Source organism: Leptopilina heterotoma, unplaced genomic scaffold (assembly GCF_015476425.1).
Source record: "Leptopilina heterotoma isolate Lh14 unplaced genomic scaffold, ASM1547642v1 Lhet_111, whole genome shotgun sequence".
NCBI lineage: Eukaryota > Metazoa > Arthropoda > Insecta > Hymenoptera > Figitidae > Leptopilina > Leptopilina heterotoma.
The window spans coordinates 612,292-627,831 of NW_025110830.1; the positions used below are offsets into that span (position 1 = coordinate 612,292).

At 22.7% G+C, this 15,540-nt stretch overlaps 2 protein-coding genes across 2 annotated transcripts; one reads left to right on the top strand and one right to left on the bottom strand.

Annotated features, from left to right (window-relative positions):
- Positions 1-6: 6 nt before the first annotated feature.
- LOC122504650 (COP9 signalosome complex subunit 3) lies at positions 7-4,264 on the bottom strand. Its single transcript, XM_043615846.1, has 4 exons — positions 4,083-4,264; positions 3,388-3,648; positions 1,696-2,414; positions 7-383 (listed from the first exon to the last, which is right to left on the bottom strand). The coding sequence occupies exons 1-4, from the start codon at positions 4,141-4,143 to the stop codon at positions 87-89; spliced, it is 1,338 nt and encodes a 445-aa protein (XP_043471781.1). The 5' UTR covers positions 4,144-4,264; the 3' UTR covers positions 7-86.
- Positions 4,265-4,522: 258 nt separating this feature from the next.
- On the top strand, positions 4,523-15,254 carry LOC122504486 (dynein regulatory complex protein 11). Its single transcript, XM_043615624.1, has 11 exons — positions 4,523-5,346; positions 5,622-5,832; positions 7,356-7,422; positions 7,629-7,839; positions 9,438-9,747; positions 10,013-10,297; positions 12,265-12,509; positions 13,261-13,548; positions 13,684-13,776; positions 14,104-14,221; positions 14,749-15,254. Exons 1-11 carry the CDS (start codon positions 4,843-4,845, stop codon positions 14,856-14,858), a joined length of 2,442 nt encoding a protein of 813 aa, XP_043471559.1. The 5' UTR covers positions 4,523-4,842; the 3' UTR covers positions 14,859-15,254.
- Positions 15,255-15,540: the final 286 nt, after the last annotated feature.

The window sequence follows — 15,540 nt, forward strand, 5'->3', positions numbered from 1 at the left end:
ACAGGCTTTCTTTTTTTTTTTTTGCTAAAGCATGTTTTTGACATCACGATTTTCTTGACTTTGTAAATAGGACCAAATCTATGCAATTACATAGAGTAAGTGTTATGTTTATGTTGACTTGGTGCTTTTGTGACATTAATAGGTGGAGCACAAGCAGCCTGATCATCCTGATCATTTTGTCCGCATGCTTTTCGAACATATTGAGGTGTCACTATCACTTCCTCTTCCATAGCAAGAACTTTTCTACATAATTCTACACATGTTGCCATTTCCTTTTCTAATTTTGCTAACATTCTAGGTGAATTGTACTTTTCAGGATCGTCGTGGAAGATAACCATTCCGTCTTTTTGGTTGATTGTTGCAAATATGTCTCCGTCTTCAATCTAAGAAAAAAATAATCAAAAATTAATTTTTTTGTTAAAAAAATTGTATCCTAGTTTTTATTAACTAAAATATTAAAAATAAATTAAATTCCTCCAAAGAATTTTGTAACTTATGAAAATAATTTAATTCTTGAGACAAATTTTACTAAAATTTTTGAAAATAATTAAATTCCTTTGACGAATTTTATTAAAATTGCATTTAAAAAAATTGAATTAATAATTAATTTAATTGAATTTCTTAGAAGAATTTTATTAAAATTTTAAAAATAATTGAATTTTTAATAAAAATTTTATTAAAATTTTGAAAATAATTGAATTCTTAGGAAAAATTTTATTAAAATTTCGAAAATAATTGAATTCTTAAGGAAAATTTTATTAAAATTTTGAAAATAATTGAATTTTTAAGGAAAATTTTATTACAATTTTGAAAATAATTGAATTTTTAAGAAAATTTGAAAATAATCGAATTCTTAAGAAAAATTTTATTAAAATTTCGAAAATAATTGAATTTTAAATATTTAAAAATTTCTCAATTACTTATTTATAAAAAATCAATTATCTTTGAACAGTAGAAAATAAATATTTTAAGAATCTAATTTTTCAGAATTTTAAACAAAACTTTTCGAAATTGCAATTTAAAAAAATTAAAATTTTTGTAAATAGTTTTAAAATTAACTACCAAACTAATAAAAAATTGAATTTGTAACTGTTTCGAAATTGAACTATTTCAGATGCAGTTTTGACCCTTATTTACCAAATTATTAAATTAAAATTCTCTAAAAACTTAATTTTATTTTAAATTTTTAATGGAATTTTTTAACAAATTCAGTTTTATAAAATTCAATTACTTTCATAATTTTTTAATAAAATATTTTTGAAAATTCAAATATCTTTGAAAAATGGAATCAAAAATTTTCGAAAATCTAATTTTTTCATGATTTTATATACAAAATTATTTAGAATTTGAATAATTTTTAATATTAATCTGTAAATACTATCAATTTATTTTCAGCAATCGAATTTTTCAAAATTTTTTTGAATTTAAAACCTTTTGAAATTGAATTAATTCTGGAAATTGCAACTGTTACAAACTGAATTATTTTCTAAATTAATTATAATATCTAATTGAAATTTATTCTAAAATTTAATTATTTACTGAAATAAAAAAGACAGTGTATTATTTTAAAATTTACAGTGATTTTAAAGTCCTTAAGCTGGAAAAAAATTAAAGAAAAATTCAAGATTCCCTGATGTTGGCAAAAAATTTTGTGAATTACGTAGATAAAAAATTTAATAATTCAAAAAATATTACCATATTTAAAATATGTTTTTCAGCATCAGCGGGTCCAGCTAATTTAACTCTGCTTGCAACATCACTTAAACTAAGCGTAAGAAAAGTATTTGTGAGCCTCTGAATATTTTTCTTGTACAATGAACCAAGCACTTGTTTCACCAATCCAAGATTATGATCTCTATTGAAGGGCTCTTCATATTTAGTGATAATTGCTTGAATTTCATCGCAATTATTAGTTCCATAGGCAGTAATTAATTCCTGATAAGCTTGACTCAATCGTTTCAAAAATCGTGCCGCTGAACTTGTGAATCTCGGCAAAAATTCAACTTTTCCATTCAAAATTAATGAGACAAGCACATACTTTTTGTAAGCCTCGAGAATTATATGACTCACGGCCATTGCTGGCGTTGTCAAGCAAACTTCGAAGAAATATAAAGCTCTGTCGTAATCTTTTAATGCCGTGTATATCATACCACCATAATAAAAGTAAAGTAAAAAATGCTTCGTATACTCTTCAGATTGTGAACTCATGGCAGTAATGTCAACATCAAGAAACTCGAGAGCTGGCTTAAAGCATTTTGATACAAGGCAAAGTTGACAGAGGTCCGCATGAATCGATGTCAATTGACTATTACTCGTTTGAATCTTGCGAATTGCTCGACAGAAGATGTCGATTCCACACATTGGTATTTGAAAATCCAACAGGAGACTCTTTAGCATGTGAAAAAGCTTGTCATCTAAAAAGAAAAAAAGTAATTACTTTCATAACTAAACTCAATCATTTCATTTATCAATTCAGTTTAAAGTAAATCTTGTTTGTCTCGAAAGTTTTGAACGTTCAAATAAACGAAATTTTTTCTACTTCTTTTAATTTGAAATTTTATTACAAAATATCTCTTTTATATTAAAGATAATCAAAGAAATAAATGCAGGGTTCCAACCAGTGAAAGTATTTAAAAATACGGATTCTAGGGACCAAAAATAAAAATTTACGGACCGTACTGACAAAAATATAACCAATCCGAGGCAAATAAAAACACATTTTACTAAAATGCTTCTTTAAATCGATTATTTTGAATAATTTTCAAAAAAGTTCTTTAACAATTTTCAAATCCATTATTTTTAATAATTTTTGAAAAAGTTCTTTGAGAATTTTCAAATTCATTTCTTTATAATTCAATTTTACGAAATTTCAATTATTCGTAAATTCTTCAATTAAATATAATTATATTAGAAAATAAAAACTTCAAATAATTTTTAAACAATCCACAATTGAACTTATTCAAAAAAATTAATTCCACAAAATTTTTAGTTAAAAATTTAAAAGATTCAGATTATCAAGGATTTTAATTTAAAATCATTTCAAAATTCAATTATTTCTAAAAAAAAAATTATGCTACAATGCTTTTAATATTCAATTATAATCTAACATTTTAACTGGAATTAATTTTTAAATCAATTTTTATTAGAAAATTCTACTAGAAAATTCTACAGACTTTACGGACCTTTTTTCAAAAAACTGACTTTTACGGACCTTTGCGAAATTTACGGACTTAGTTCGATCCCTGTAAATGTTAAATTTCAATATTGAAAGTAGTTAAACAAAAAATTATTCCGTTCATTCAATCGTTCAGACCTTTAAGAGAATTCTTTTTTTACTCTAGAAAAATAGTAATAGAATAGAAAAATAGTAATAAAAATAGAAATTACATGAAGATATTGCAAATCGTATTTGTTCTTCATTGAAGCCATCGATGAATTCTTGAAGTTGTGTCAATACAATTTTAAATGCATCTATGCTGGGCGATTCAGTTGTACTTAAGATAGTTAACTTTGTTAAAATAACAGTTAAAATTCCTAATGAATGTTGATGCAGTCCAAATGTTTCTAAAACAATATCTAAATGTCGTCCATTTCCAAGGAGAGAATGTACAAAGTTGTTGATACGACCCGCTATTTCTGTATAGTTTCCTAAAAGAAAAAAACACCTTATTTTCTGATTATAACTAATACAAACTAAAAACTACAAGAAATAATAAAAACTAGAAAAATAATGCTTACAATCGCTCTAAAAAGTAAGAAATCTAATTGTACTTACGCTCATTTTGTGTAAAATGTTATAAAACTACAAAATGTATAAATCGTATAAATTGTATAAATAAAGACTACAAAAATTTTCCATTTAATGCATTTCATAAATAACATAAAATTTGAAAAGAAAAACAGAAAAAAGTAAACAATCAAACAATTTTATTCTAAATTAGCCGAGAATTTAAATGAAACGATTATTTAAACGATTTATAACAAATAATCCTGAAAATATTAATTCTTTTTTCTAGAGTCATTTTGATCTCTTTTTAGGTTATGTTTTCATCTTAAAATTCATTATAAAAAGTCATTCTCACCATCTGCCGAAAGCGTTCTAATATCATGTACAAATTTTTCCAATCCTATTTCTCCTGACATTGTTACTGACACTTTTTTCTCATCACAAACAGCAATAACTTCGATTTTATTGAAGTTTATTTCAGAACAATATCCACACAAAAGCCGACGATGCTTTTCAGGTTAGTATTACTGCGCATGTTTTTTTTAAACACTGCTGCCAACTTGGGCGCAAAAATTTAAACATGCAAAAATAATTATTGTAAATAAACAATAAAACATTTCTTTAAAAAAATCCTTAAATTAAATTAATGCTTAGGATAAAATAAAAATTAAACTCGCCACATGATATTAACATGTAGATAATTCAATTTGCAATCGTATCTATGTTTTTAATAGTTTTTTTGTAAAAAAAAATTAATAATTAAATTCAAATTTATCAAGGACGTTCAAAATTATTTCAAAAACAAACGTAAACAAAAACATTAAAGGACAGATATAAACAGTTCTTCCTTCTCTAACTCATTGTTATGATTGCGTTTCCGTTTTCTTTCTCAAAAAAAAATTAAATCTCTTCTGGACAGTCCATAAAGATTAATAAAATGTTATTTAACGTTATAATTAAAAATAATAAAAATAGTATGAGTAGAAAAATAATTATCGAACCAGCGGAATTGTTAAAAGAGGGTCTTTTCAGTCTCCTAGTAACGAAATCAAACGAAATTCACTCCTCTTTTTACAATTAATCTTTTCTAAAATTGTAATTATCAATTTTTTTCAATGTCCAATGAAACTTACGATTACATTTGGAAGGAAGCACAAATTCTGCTCGATGAAGTTCTACAATTGGACACAAATACACAAAGTGCGAAACCACCGAAAGATCGTAAAAAAGCCCACAATGTTGCATCGGAATTATACGTCAGATACATTGTTGTCTTCAACAAATTGGAACTTTGTTACGATCAACTCATGCAACCACAAAAAAGAATTTTAGTTAAAAAATCACTCGATCTAACAATGGGAAGAATTTTAGAATTAAAACACGAACTTGTGGAAATTGATTTATCGGAGCACAATTATTTTGACGATATTTTAATAAAATGCAAAGTAACAACACAAGAGGTGGAAATTCAAGTGCCTAAATATTTTCGACGTGAGAGAGAAAATGAAATTTGGGAGAGACGAAAATTTATAGAAGATACCTTGAGAAATATTGGCGCTCTTGATGAAATAATTGATCCAAAGAGAATGACCGAGGCTGAGGCGATACGACTAATTCAGGTAAGAAACAAAATTTTATAGGTTATGTTTATTATCGTTTTTAATTAATAAAGGATTCTTTTTTTATTTTCTAAAACGAAGGACAATTTTTATTGAATGTATTTTGAATCTAATGAAGATTTGAACAATTATTTTGAATACGGAATTAGCCCACTTTATGCATTTTCACTCGAAATGTAACAAACATAACCTATAAATAAGTTTCCCTTTCTTCGCGACGAGATAACACAAAATTAATTCTTTTGGTGTTTTTTAAATAATTGTAATTCTTTTAGTCACACGAACGAGCGAGACAGGGACGATTGAGATTTCAATTTATGAAAGAAATTCGAGAAATGAAAGACAGATCTACAATAAAGCAGGAAAGTGGTGTATCCAAAGAGGAAAGTGATGTGGCTGCAGCTTTGAGGATTCAAAAAATTTGGAGGGGTTACACAACCAGGAGACAAATTCGAAAACGCAAAATTGAAGAAATGTTGCTTTTAGGTTTGTCTGAGAACATAATTCACTTTTTCTAAAAACTCCAATAACGATATAACTATAAAACTTCTCCGGTCAAAACATTTTTGAAATTTATAATAAACTAGTGGAACGTGATATTCAATTTATTATTATTATGCAAATTACAAAATTTTTAATTTTCAAATATTTTTTGAGTAATTTCAGAATCAAACTTTAAAAAAAATTCAATTATTAACTAATTTACTAATTAATTATTCTTGTTTATTAATTTCAAAAATTTTAATAAAATTCTTCTCAAGAATTCAATTATTTTTATAAATAATAACATTTTTCGAAGAAATACAATTTTTTAAAGAAAAATTTTATAAAATTCTTCTCAAGAATTCAATTATTTCCACAGACAATAAAGTTTTTAACTGGAATTCAATTATTTTCTAAAATTTTAAGAAATTCTTCACAAAAATTCAATTATTTTCATAAACAGTAACACTTTTTGCAGCAATACAATTTTTTAAACAAAATTTTTATAAAATTCTTTGCAAGAATTCAATTATTTTTAAAAAAAATTTCAAAAATAATAATAATAAAATAAAATAAAAAAAAATTTATTTTTATTGAACAAAATTTTAATAACATTTCACACGTACGAATACAATTATTATCTAAAATTTTAATAAATTCTTTGCAAAAATTCAATTATTTTAATTACAACTTTAATCAAATTTCATGAAAAAAATTTAATATTATATTTTTTAAAGTTTTAACAAATCTTTCGAAACAATTCAATTATTATATTATTATAAATAGTAAAATTCTTTGCTAAAATTCAATTATATTCAAAACAATTTCACGGAAGTATAAATTTTTTTCTTAATTCGTTATAAAAAATTTCAATAGAATTCAATTATTTTTTAAAATTTTAATAAATTCTTGGAAAAAATTCAATTATAATTCTAAATAGTAAAATTCTTTGCAAAAATTCAATTATTTTTAATACAATTTTAATAAAATTTCATGAAAGAATTGAATTTTTTTTTTTATTTTTAATAATATTTTTCGAAAAAATTCAATTATTTTCTAAAGTTTTAATAAATCCTTCGAAACAATTAGATTTTGTTTATAAATAAAAAAAAATTCTTTGCAAAATTTCAATTATTTTCAAAAAAAATTTCTCGAAAGAATTCTTTTTTTTTAATTCGTTATGAAATTTTTAAAAAGAATTTAATTATTTTCTTAAATTTTAATAAAATTCAATAATTAAATGTTTAATTTCAATTATTAACAAACACGATTATTTTAAAAACTTGAAAGAAATTCTTGAAAAAGAATTCAATTAAAATTTTTAAAAATGTTAACAAAATTCCTCACGAGAAGAATTGAATTATTTTCCTAAATAATAAAATTCTTGGAAGGAATTCTATTATATCAAATTTTTTGATAAAATTCTTTGAAACGCAATTCAATAATTTTCAATAAGTTAGTAGAAAAAACCTAATTTTAAATAATTTTCAGTTCTCCTCTAATATTTGTATCATTTTATACAATAGGAATGGTGCAACCTTGTCAAGAAATAACCGATAACGCCAGACAAGCTGAAAAGATTGTACAATACAGGTAAATGTCGACAGGTTCATCATTATTTAAAAATGGGGTTCGTTCTGAGAGAAATCTTAAAAACACATTTGTCAGGAATAGAGTTTGGAGTAAGAATGCAAACGACCAGCGTAATCTATAATTTTTTACTAATATTTATACCTTTCTTCAGAGTGTGTCACAAATAATTATTATCAATAAATAAAATTATACAATTTTCGTCTTAGATATGAAAAACAACACGAATATAAAGAACAATTTGAAATACTCACAAAGGAATGGAAGGAATCGATACAAAAAGAAAGAAGTGCTCTCATGGAGGAGAATATTCGCCAAGAAATTCGAAATTGGGTGAATTCGTATTTTCAGCAAACAGGCAAAATTCCCGAACTACCGTCAGCAGAGAGTGGAGGTTCCAGAATGATTTTCAGCAGACAGGTAATATAAAGAAGATATTTCATTATTTGTTATTCAATATAAAAATTGTTTTCTAATTTTAGGATTGACACAGGTCAGGGAATTCAGGGAGTCAGGGATTTTTATTAAAAGTATAGTAGAAAAAAGAAAATTTTTTAGAATTTATTAGAAAATTCTGAATTTTGTTGTCTTTTTAGTTTGCTTCATAAACTATGAAATTACCATAAATTTTAATACAAAAACTTTAATTTTTTCAATTTCTAACAATAACTTCGTCTTAAATAACAAATTTTAATAAAATTCTTGACAAAATTTAAATTATCCTTATAAATCAAAAAATTCTCCTCTGAAATTCAATTATTTTCAAAAAATATTTTAAAAAATTCTCTTCAAAATTTCAATTATCTTTATAAATAAAAAAATTCTGATCCAAAATTCAATTATTTTCAAAAATTTTAATAAAATTCTTTGCAAAATTTCAATTATTTTCAAAAATAATAACATTCTTTTTAAGAATTCAATTGTTTTCATAAATTAATAACATTTTTTTTTAGGAATTCAATTATTTCATAAATAATAAAACTCAATGCTGAATTTCAATTATTTTTAATACAATTTTAATCGAATTCCTCGAAAAATGCAATTATTCAATAATTTATTGATTTTTTTATTTAAATAATTAAATTCTCGTAGAATTTTATAATAAAAATGTATTTAAAAATGAATTTTAATTAAAATTTTAGACAATATAATTAAATATTTAAAGCATTACAGGGTGAATTTTTAGAAATAATATTGAATTCTGAAAAGGTTTTAAATTAAAATCTTTGATTTGAATTTTTCATATTTTTAACTAACATTTCTGTAAAGTTATTTTTTGAATTTATTTGAAGTTTTTATTTTCTAATTAGTTTAGTTTTTATTTTATTGTTTTTATTTTTAGTGAAGAATTTTCGAATAACCGATATTTCGTAAAATTGAATTATAAACAAATGGATTTGAAAATTCTCAAAGAACTTTTTCTTAAATTATTAAAAATTATTGATTTAAAGAAAATTTCTAATTGAAAATTGTAGAAAATAATAATTCAATTTTAAATGATAAAAATAATTTTGAAGAAATTAAAGTAACAATATTCTTATAATAAAAAATAATAATTTTATCACTCCGTCATCTTTAATTATTATAAAACACGAAGAATTCGATTGCTCCGAGTCGAAGACTCGGAGTGATCGATATCTTCATGTTTAATAATAATATTCTTCTAAGTTGTTGATTTTAAAAATTTTAAAAATCTTAATTCATATGAAAAAATAATAATAATTAAATATTTATTTAAAAATAAAGTTATTGATGTTTTCGAATAATTTTACATTTAAAGAAATTCGTAAATTAATCCAATAGAACATTTTTTAATATAATCATTTTTTTTAGAGTGAATCAGAATATTTTTTAGAGTCAGGGAAAAATTCAAAATTTTCTCTCGAAATCAAGGAAAAGTCAGGGAAAAAAATTTTAATTTTTGTGTCAACCCTAAATTTAAGTAAACATTCAAATTAAATAAAATAAATGAGGATGTCAATTAAATAAAAATAATGGAAGGGAAAATGAAATTTCAGGGAACAGAGAGCACAATCAGTAAATCAACAGCGGGCTCTTCAAAAGAATCGAAAAGATCAAAGAAATCGAAGACGAAAAAGGAAAACGAACCTGATCGTTCTGAGGACGAATCAGAATCGGGAATAAGACATTTCCCATCGAATTTTCTCCCTCAACTTGTTCAGGCGAATGAGATTTATTTGGAAACGTGGAAAGATAAAGACGAGTCAATGAATCAGGCACAGGGGCCTTATATTGATATGATCCAGGCGGAAAAAACGAGGGAGGTCGAAGATGAAGTGAGACTCGTCGTTGACCATACTCTCAGAGGTCGAATTATAAGTGTTAATTAATTAATTAATTAAATTACTATTTAACAAAAATAGAACAATATTTATAAATAAAAACAAATTTATAAACATAAATAAATACAAAATGTTCCTAAAATTCGGAACGTTCAAAAAACAAAATTTCATAGTTTCTTTAAAAAAAAAAAAAATTTTTTTACGATTTGATGTCAATATAAATATAAAATAAAAAAAATATATTTATCAAAATATAAAATAAAATTAATTAAAAATTAATTTTTTCACAGGCGATATAGAAGCATTGCAGGCAGCATTGGACAGAGACAGAGGTTTTAAGGGAAGACGATCAAAAAAGACCCAAAAACGAGTTCGACGAAGTGGAAAGAAAAATAAAAAGAAGAAAGAAAAAGATCTCACTCCCGATAGAACGTTGGAATCGCTTTTTGAAGAATTATTAGTTAATGGTATCATTAAGTTTTATCCAGAAGTGAAACTCGATAATTTCAAGGGGGAAAAATCTTTTTCTAATTATGAACTTCGAGATAAGGAGAAGGATCCTTTGCCAACTTTAGGTAAGTATATAATATTTTAGGCAAATTTTTTTATACCCACTATACAATGCTTGTCAATTTTGAAAAGATAAAATTTAACATCAATAGAAATATTATCAAATTATCATATAATCGATTACTAGACTTAGTATCAAAGAATCGATTACATAACTATTATCAAATAATTATCTACTTTGATTGATATTAACTCAAAAAAATATATTTGTCACAAATAAATATTTATTTGATATTATAGTCAACTAATCTATTATTTGAATTAAATACATGTTTTTTGGTTTGTAATTTTATCATTCATTCATATAAATTATTATTATTAATATTATTATATATTATTGATCAAAAACTTTTGAAAATAATTATAAATTCCTTCAAGAAAATTCTTCTTTTTTAATTTTTTAATATATACCTAATTGAATTCTTTCGAGGAATTTTATTAAAATTATATTGAAAAAATTGAATTCCCGTAAAGCACTTCATTACTTGTGAAAATATTAAAATAAAAAATAATAAACTGTAGAAATACAAATTCAATTGTTACGAAAAAAATTTAAATTCTTTTGAGGAATTTAATTAAAATTCTACATAGCGAAACATCTTGTATAGTATTTATAAAAAAAATGTATAATTAAATAAAATTGTATTAAAAATAATTTAACTCTTGGCAAGATTTTTATTGAAATTCTTAAAAATAATTGAATTGTTTTCAAGAATTTACTTCAATATTTTTGAAAATAGTGGAGTAGTTTTTAATAATTTTTACTGAAAATTTTGAAAGTAATTGAATTTTATCAAGAATTCAATTATTTTCAATAACTAATAAAATTTTCCAAAAAGTAAATTTATAAGTAATAAAGATCTTCATAAAAAATTCAATTATTTTTATTATTTAAAAAAATTTTGGAAAAATTCTCCCAGAAAATTCAATTATTTTAAAAAATAATTGAATTTTTTTTTATTATTTTCAAAAAGAAAATTAGAATTCAGAAATTGAATTTTTCATAGGAGTTTAATTATTTAAAAAACTTTTAATAAAATTCAATTATTTTAAATACAATTTTAATTGAATTCCAGGGAAAATTAAATTATTTTTAAACATTTTTTTTAATTTTTCGAAAGAATTCAATAATATCAAGAAATAGTAAATTTTTCACAGGAATTCAATTATTTTAAATACAATTTTAATCAAATTCTTCTCAAAAATTCACCTATTTTTTAAAATTTTCCAAAAATGAAATTATTTGTAGAAATAATAAATTTTTTCACAGGGATTCAATTATTTAAAAGAGTTTTAATAAAATTCTATTCAAGAATTCAATTATTTTCAGAAATAATTAAATTGTCGATGTACTGAAAATCATTGAATTCTTGTAAAGTATTTATAAAAAAAATGAAAATTAAATTAAAATATTAAAATATATTAAAATTATTCATAGAAAATTAAATTCTTTAAAACAATTTTATTAGAGTTTTTGTAAATAATTACATTTTTTTTTTTGAAGAATATTAATCAAATTTCGTATAAATAATGAATTTTTTTAAAGTAATTTTAATTGAAAATTTTGAAAATAATTATTGAAATTGACAAAGAATGTTATTAAAAACTTTTAAGAACAATTGAATTGTATATAAATTTTTTATTACAATTTTTAAAAATAATTGAGCCTGATAGAGAATTTTATTAAAATTATCTTGAATGTAATTGAATGTTTTTCTAGAAATTTGATTAAAATTATTGTATTAAAAATAATTGAAATCCTGTGATGAGTTTTACAATTTATAAAAATAACTACATAAATTGTTTCGAAGAATTTTTTATCAGAGTTGTTGAAAATAATTGAATTTTTATTAAAAATCGTCTCTCGCGTATCATTTGCTAGTAATAATAATAATAATAATTAGTTTAATATTAATTATGCAATAATAATTATTAATAAGTAATTTTATATTATTTAAATAATTAATTTCAGGAGATATAAGACAATTGCTAATAGAATATTGCATTCTACCACTTGGAAATGAAATTGTAAGGGAACATACGCCATTAGTGAGATCTGTCCTAATAGCAGGACCACACGGAAGTGGGAAAAAAATGATAGTTAATGCAATTTGCACTGAATTGGGAGCTACTTTGTTCGATATAACACCAGCTAATATTGCTGGTAAATATCCAGGAAAAACTGGCCTAATTATGTTACTTCACTTGCTCTCCAAGGAAAGTTTTCAATATCAATTTTTTCTCAAAATATTTTCAATTTATTAACCAAAAAATCAAAAAAGTATTTCTAAATAAAAATAACTACTCGCATCAAAAATCGTTGTATTTCAGTAAACAATTTTATCAGAATTTATGATTTATAAAAGCAATTGAATTCTTATAAAACATTTTACCAAAACATTTTAAAATCAATTTTTAATCTTTCAAAAAATTTCATTAAACTTTTTGAAAATATGTAATTGAATTGTTTCGAAGAATTTTATTAAAATTTTAGAAAATAATAAATAATAATAATTTTTAATTGTGTAGTTATTAAGTAACATTTTTTTTATTTTGAATATAAAATTATTCAAATATTGAAGTTTACACATAAAAATAAAAAATTCTGTAATTTGCATAGACTGAATGCGTTTAGCGCGCAACTGCGTAACATTTGCTAATTAATATTTTAATTATTATTATAATATTAATATTATTATTTCCTAGTAAAAATTAAACAGTAAAAAATTATTTAAATATTCAATTCATAATAGAATTTAATTATCCATTTTAATTTTAATTATATCCTTTATAATATAAATTATCCATCATGACGTACATACAAAATTGTCCATCACAATATAAATTAATTAAATGCATATATAACAGAATAAATTATTCATCTGGCAGAAATAATTACTAACATCAACTACAATTAATTTAATCGAGAATTAAATACCATTTTCTAACGTATTTTAATTTTATACAGGTTTCGAAACTACTTCAACCTTCTGTCATTTTCATGGATGGTGCAGAGAAGCCTTTTGTGAAGAAAGTGCCAAAATCAGATAAAACCGATCCAAAAAGATTGAAAAAAGATTTATCGAAATTAGTGAAAAATATAACCAATGAGGATCGGGTAATTTTAATTGGTACTTCCAGTTCACCATGGGAAGGAGATCAAAAACTCTTGTACCAAACGTACGATAAAGTTATTTTTATCCCTAGACCTGATTATGGCTCTATGTCATTAATTTGGAAGGAACTTCTTTACAAGGTGGACTTCAAATTTACTTTCAAAAATTTTTTTTTTCATTTTTTATCTCTAATCTTTAATGACAATAAAAATAAGAAATAATTTTGATTTTTTAATAATTTGTTCGTTATTTAATAATCAAAATAATAATTTCAGTACGCTGGGATTAGCAGGCAATTTGATACTTCAGGAATGGCAAAAGTATGCGATGGTTTTACAATTGGAACTGTGCTTTCATCAATAAAAGAGGTAATTAATTAATTACTTAATCAATTAATAATTATTTAATTTTATTCAATTTTTTGCAGAATATTTTTTTTATTTTTCAGAATAAATTATCAAAAAATAATTGTCATAATTTAATAATGATTCAAAAATAGTTAATATTTAATTTTCTGTAATATTTCTATAATATTTCTATATTTTTATAATATTTAAATATTAAAATATTCAATTTAGTAAATTTAAGAAATCAAATATAAGTAATTATATTCTTTTGTGTCAATTTTGTAAATATTAAATTAAAAACATTTCGTTCAATAATAATTGATCTAAATAATTTTCTATTGATTACAGGTAATGACCACAAAGCGAATGGTACAACTGAGAGTTCATCCCTTGACTCATGGTGAACTGGTAAATGCCCTTAGTTCAAGAGATCCAGTATATCGAGAGGAAGAAGAAGCTTTTCTAAGTATTAATCAAATTTACAAACGACTCTATTGAATTCTAAACTTTCAAATGCTTGAAATTATTTATCTCTTTTTGAAATTCAAATTTTATTATAAAAATATTCGCTCACGTGTATTAAAAAATAATGCACAAAGTTTCAAAATATTTAATTTATATCTTTGACTTTTATTTTTTTTTTGGAGTAATTTATGATAATATAAATTTTGTTTAATGCCACAAAAAACAAAACTATTTCGTTAATTACAAAATTTAGAATTTTTTAAACAAAGTATGTAGTCGCAAATCGTTCATTTTATTGGACAGTTTCTTAATCAGAAAATCTTCATAAAGTATAAAATAAAAATTTCATTCAGAATACGAATAAAAGATAAAATTAGTCGACAATTCTACAAAAATAGATAAGAATAAGTAATAAATTTAAAAATAAATGAAAAAATATAAATCCAAGAATATATATTATTGATCACTTCAAAAATATTTACTTAAATGTAAAAATGAATATTAATTCCGAATTATTTACGATTGCAGCTTGGTTTTCAAAAACGCCAACGTGCAAAAAAAGACAACGTATGATCGAACTTGAACTTGAAAAATTAGAAGAGGCGAATGAGAAAAAAAGAAAAGGAAAAAAGAAATAAAACAATCATTCGAAAAAAAACGATATATATCACGAAATACGTATACACATCTATCATTTTTAACATATTTTTCATTAAGATATGCAAAACAATTCTAATTTATGTAAACTAAACTAATATACAATTCAGTGTCAAAACTGAATTCTGCACTGAATGTGAATGATTTTATACACAGGGAAAATTTAACTCCCGCAAAGAACAAAGCAATGGAAGATTATAATTATAATTGATAAATATACGTCTAGACTAATTAACAGTATCAAAAAAGAAAAAAAAATGAATTAATCTTAAACATTGAAAACTTATCAATACAAAAAATTTCTTAAATTAAGAAACTTTTTTTGACGCGTAAAAATCGAAAATAAATGTTACTTCCAAAGTGACAATTAAGGAAAATTAATTTTTAATTACTCTACAAAGTATTTAATAAATAAATATTTAATATTAAATATACATTTAATAAATTCATTTAAAAAAAAGTAATTCTGTAAAATGTAAAACAATTTTTGTATAACATTTAATACTTAATAAGTATTAACAATTATTTAATACAATGTTTCACATTGAACTCATAATTAGCAAGTCAAAATAACTTTTACAAAAATTTATGTACGTACACATTATATGAACAATAAAAATTATCCTGCACTCCGATTTGCGTAAATTATTACGTAAGGAATGT

Bases quoted from the DNA above. Each gene is read 5' to 3' on its own strand.
- LOC122504650 (XM_043615846.1), bottom strand. From the start codon at position 4,143: ATGTCAGGAGAAATAGGATTGGAAAAATTTGTACATGATATTAGAACG. The intron at 2,415-3,387 runs GTAATTTCTATT...TTTTCTTTTTAG, and splicing joins ACGATTTGCAATATCTTCAT to ATGACAAGCTTTTTCACATG. The intron at 384-1,695 runs GTAATATTTTTT...TTTTTTTCTTAG, and splicing joins AAAAACATATTTTAAATATG to ATTGAAGACGGAGACATATT.
- LOC122504486 (XM_043615624.1), top strand. From the start codon at position 4,843: ATGTCCAATGAAACTTACGATTACATTTGGAAGGAAGCACAAATTCTG. The intron at 5,347-5,621 runs GTAAGAAACAAA...TAATTCTTTTAG, and splicing joins AGGCGATACGACTAATTCAG to TCACACGAACGAGCGAGACA. The intron at 5,833-7,355 runs GTTTGTCTGAGA...TTTATACAATAG, and splicing joins TGAAGAAATGTTGCTTTTAG to GAATGGTGCAACCTTGTCAA.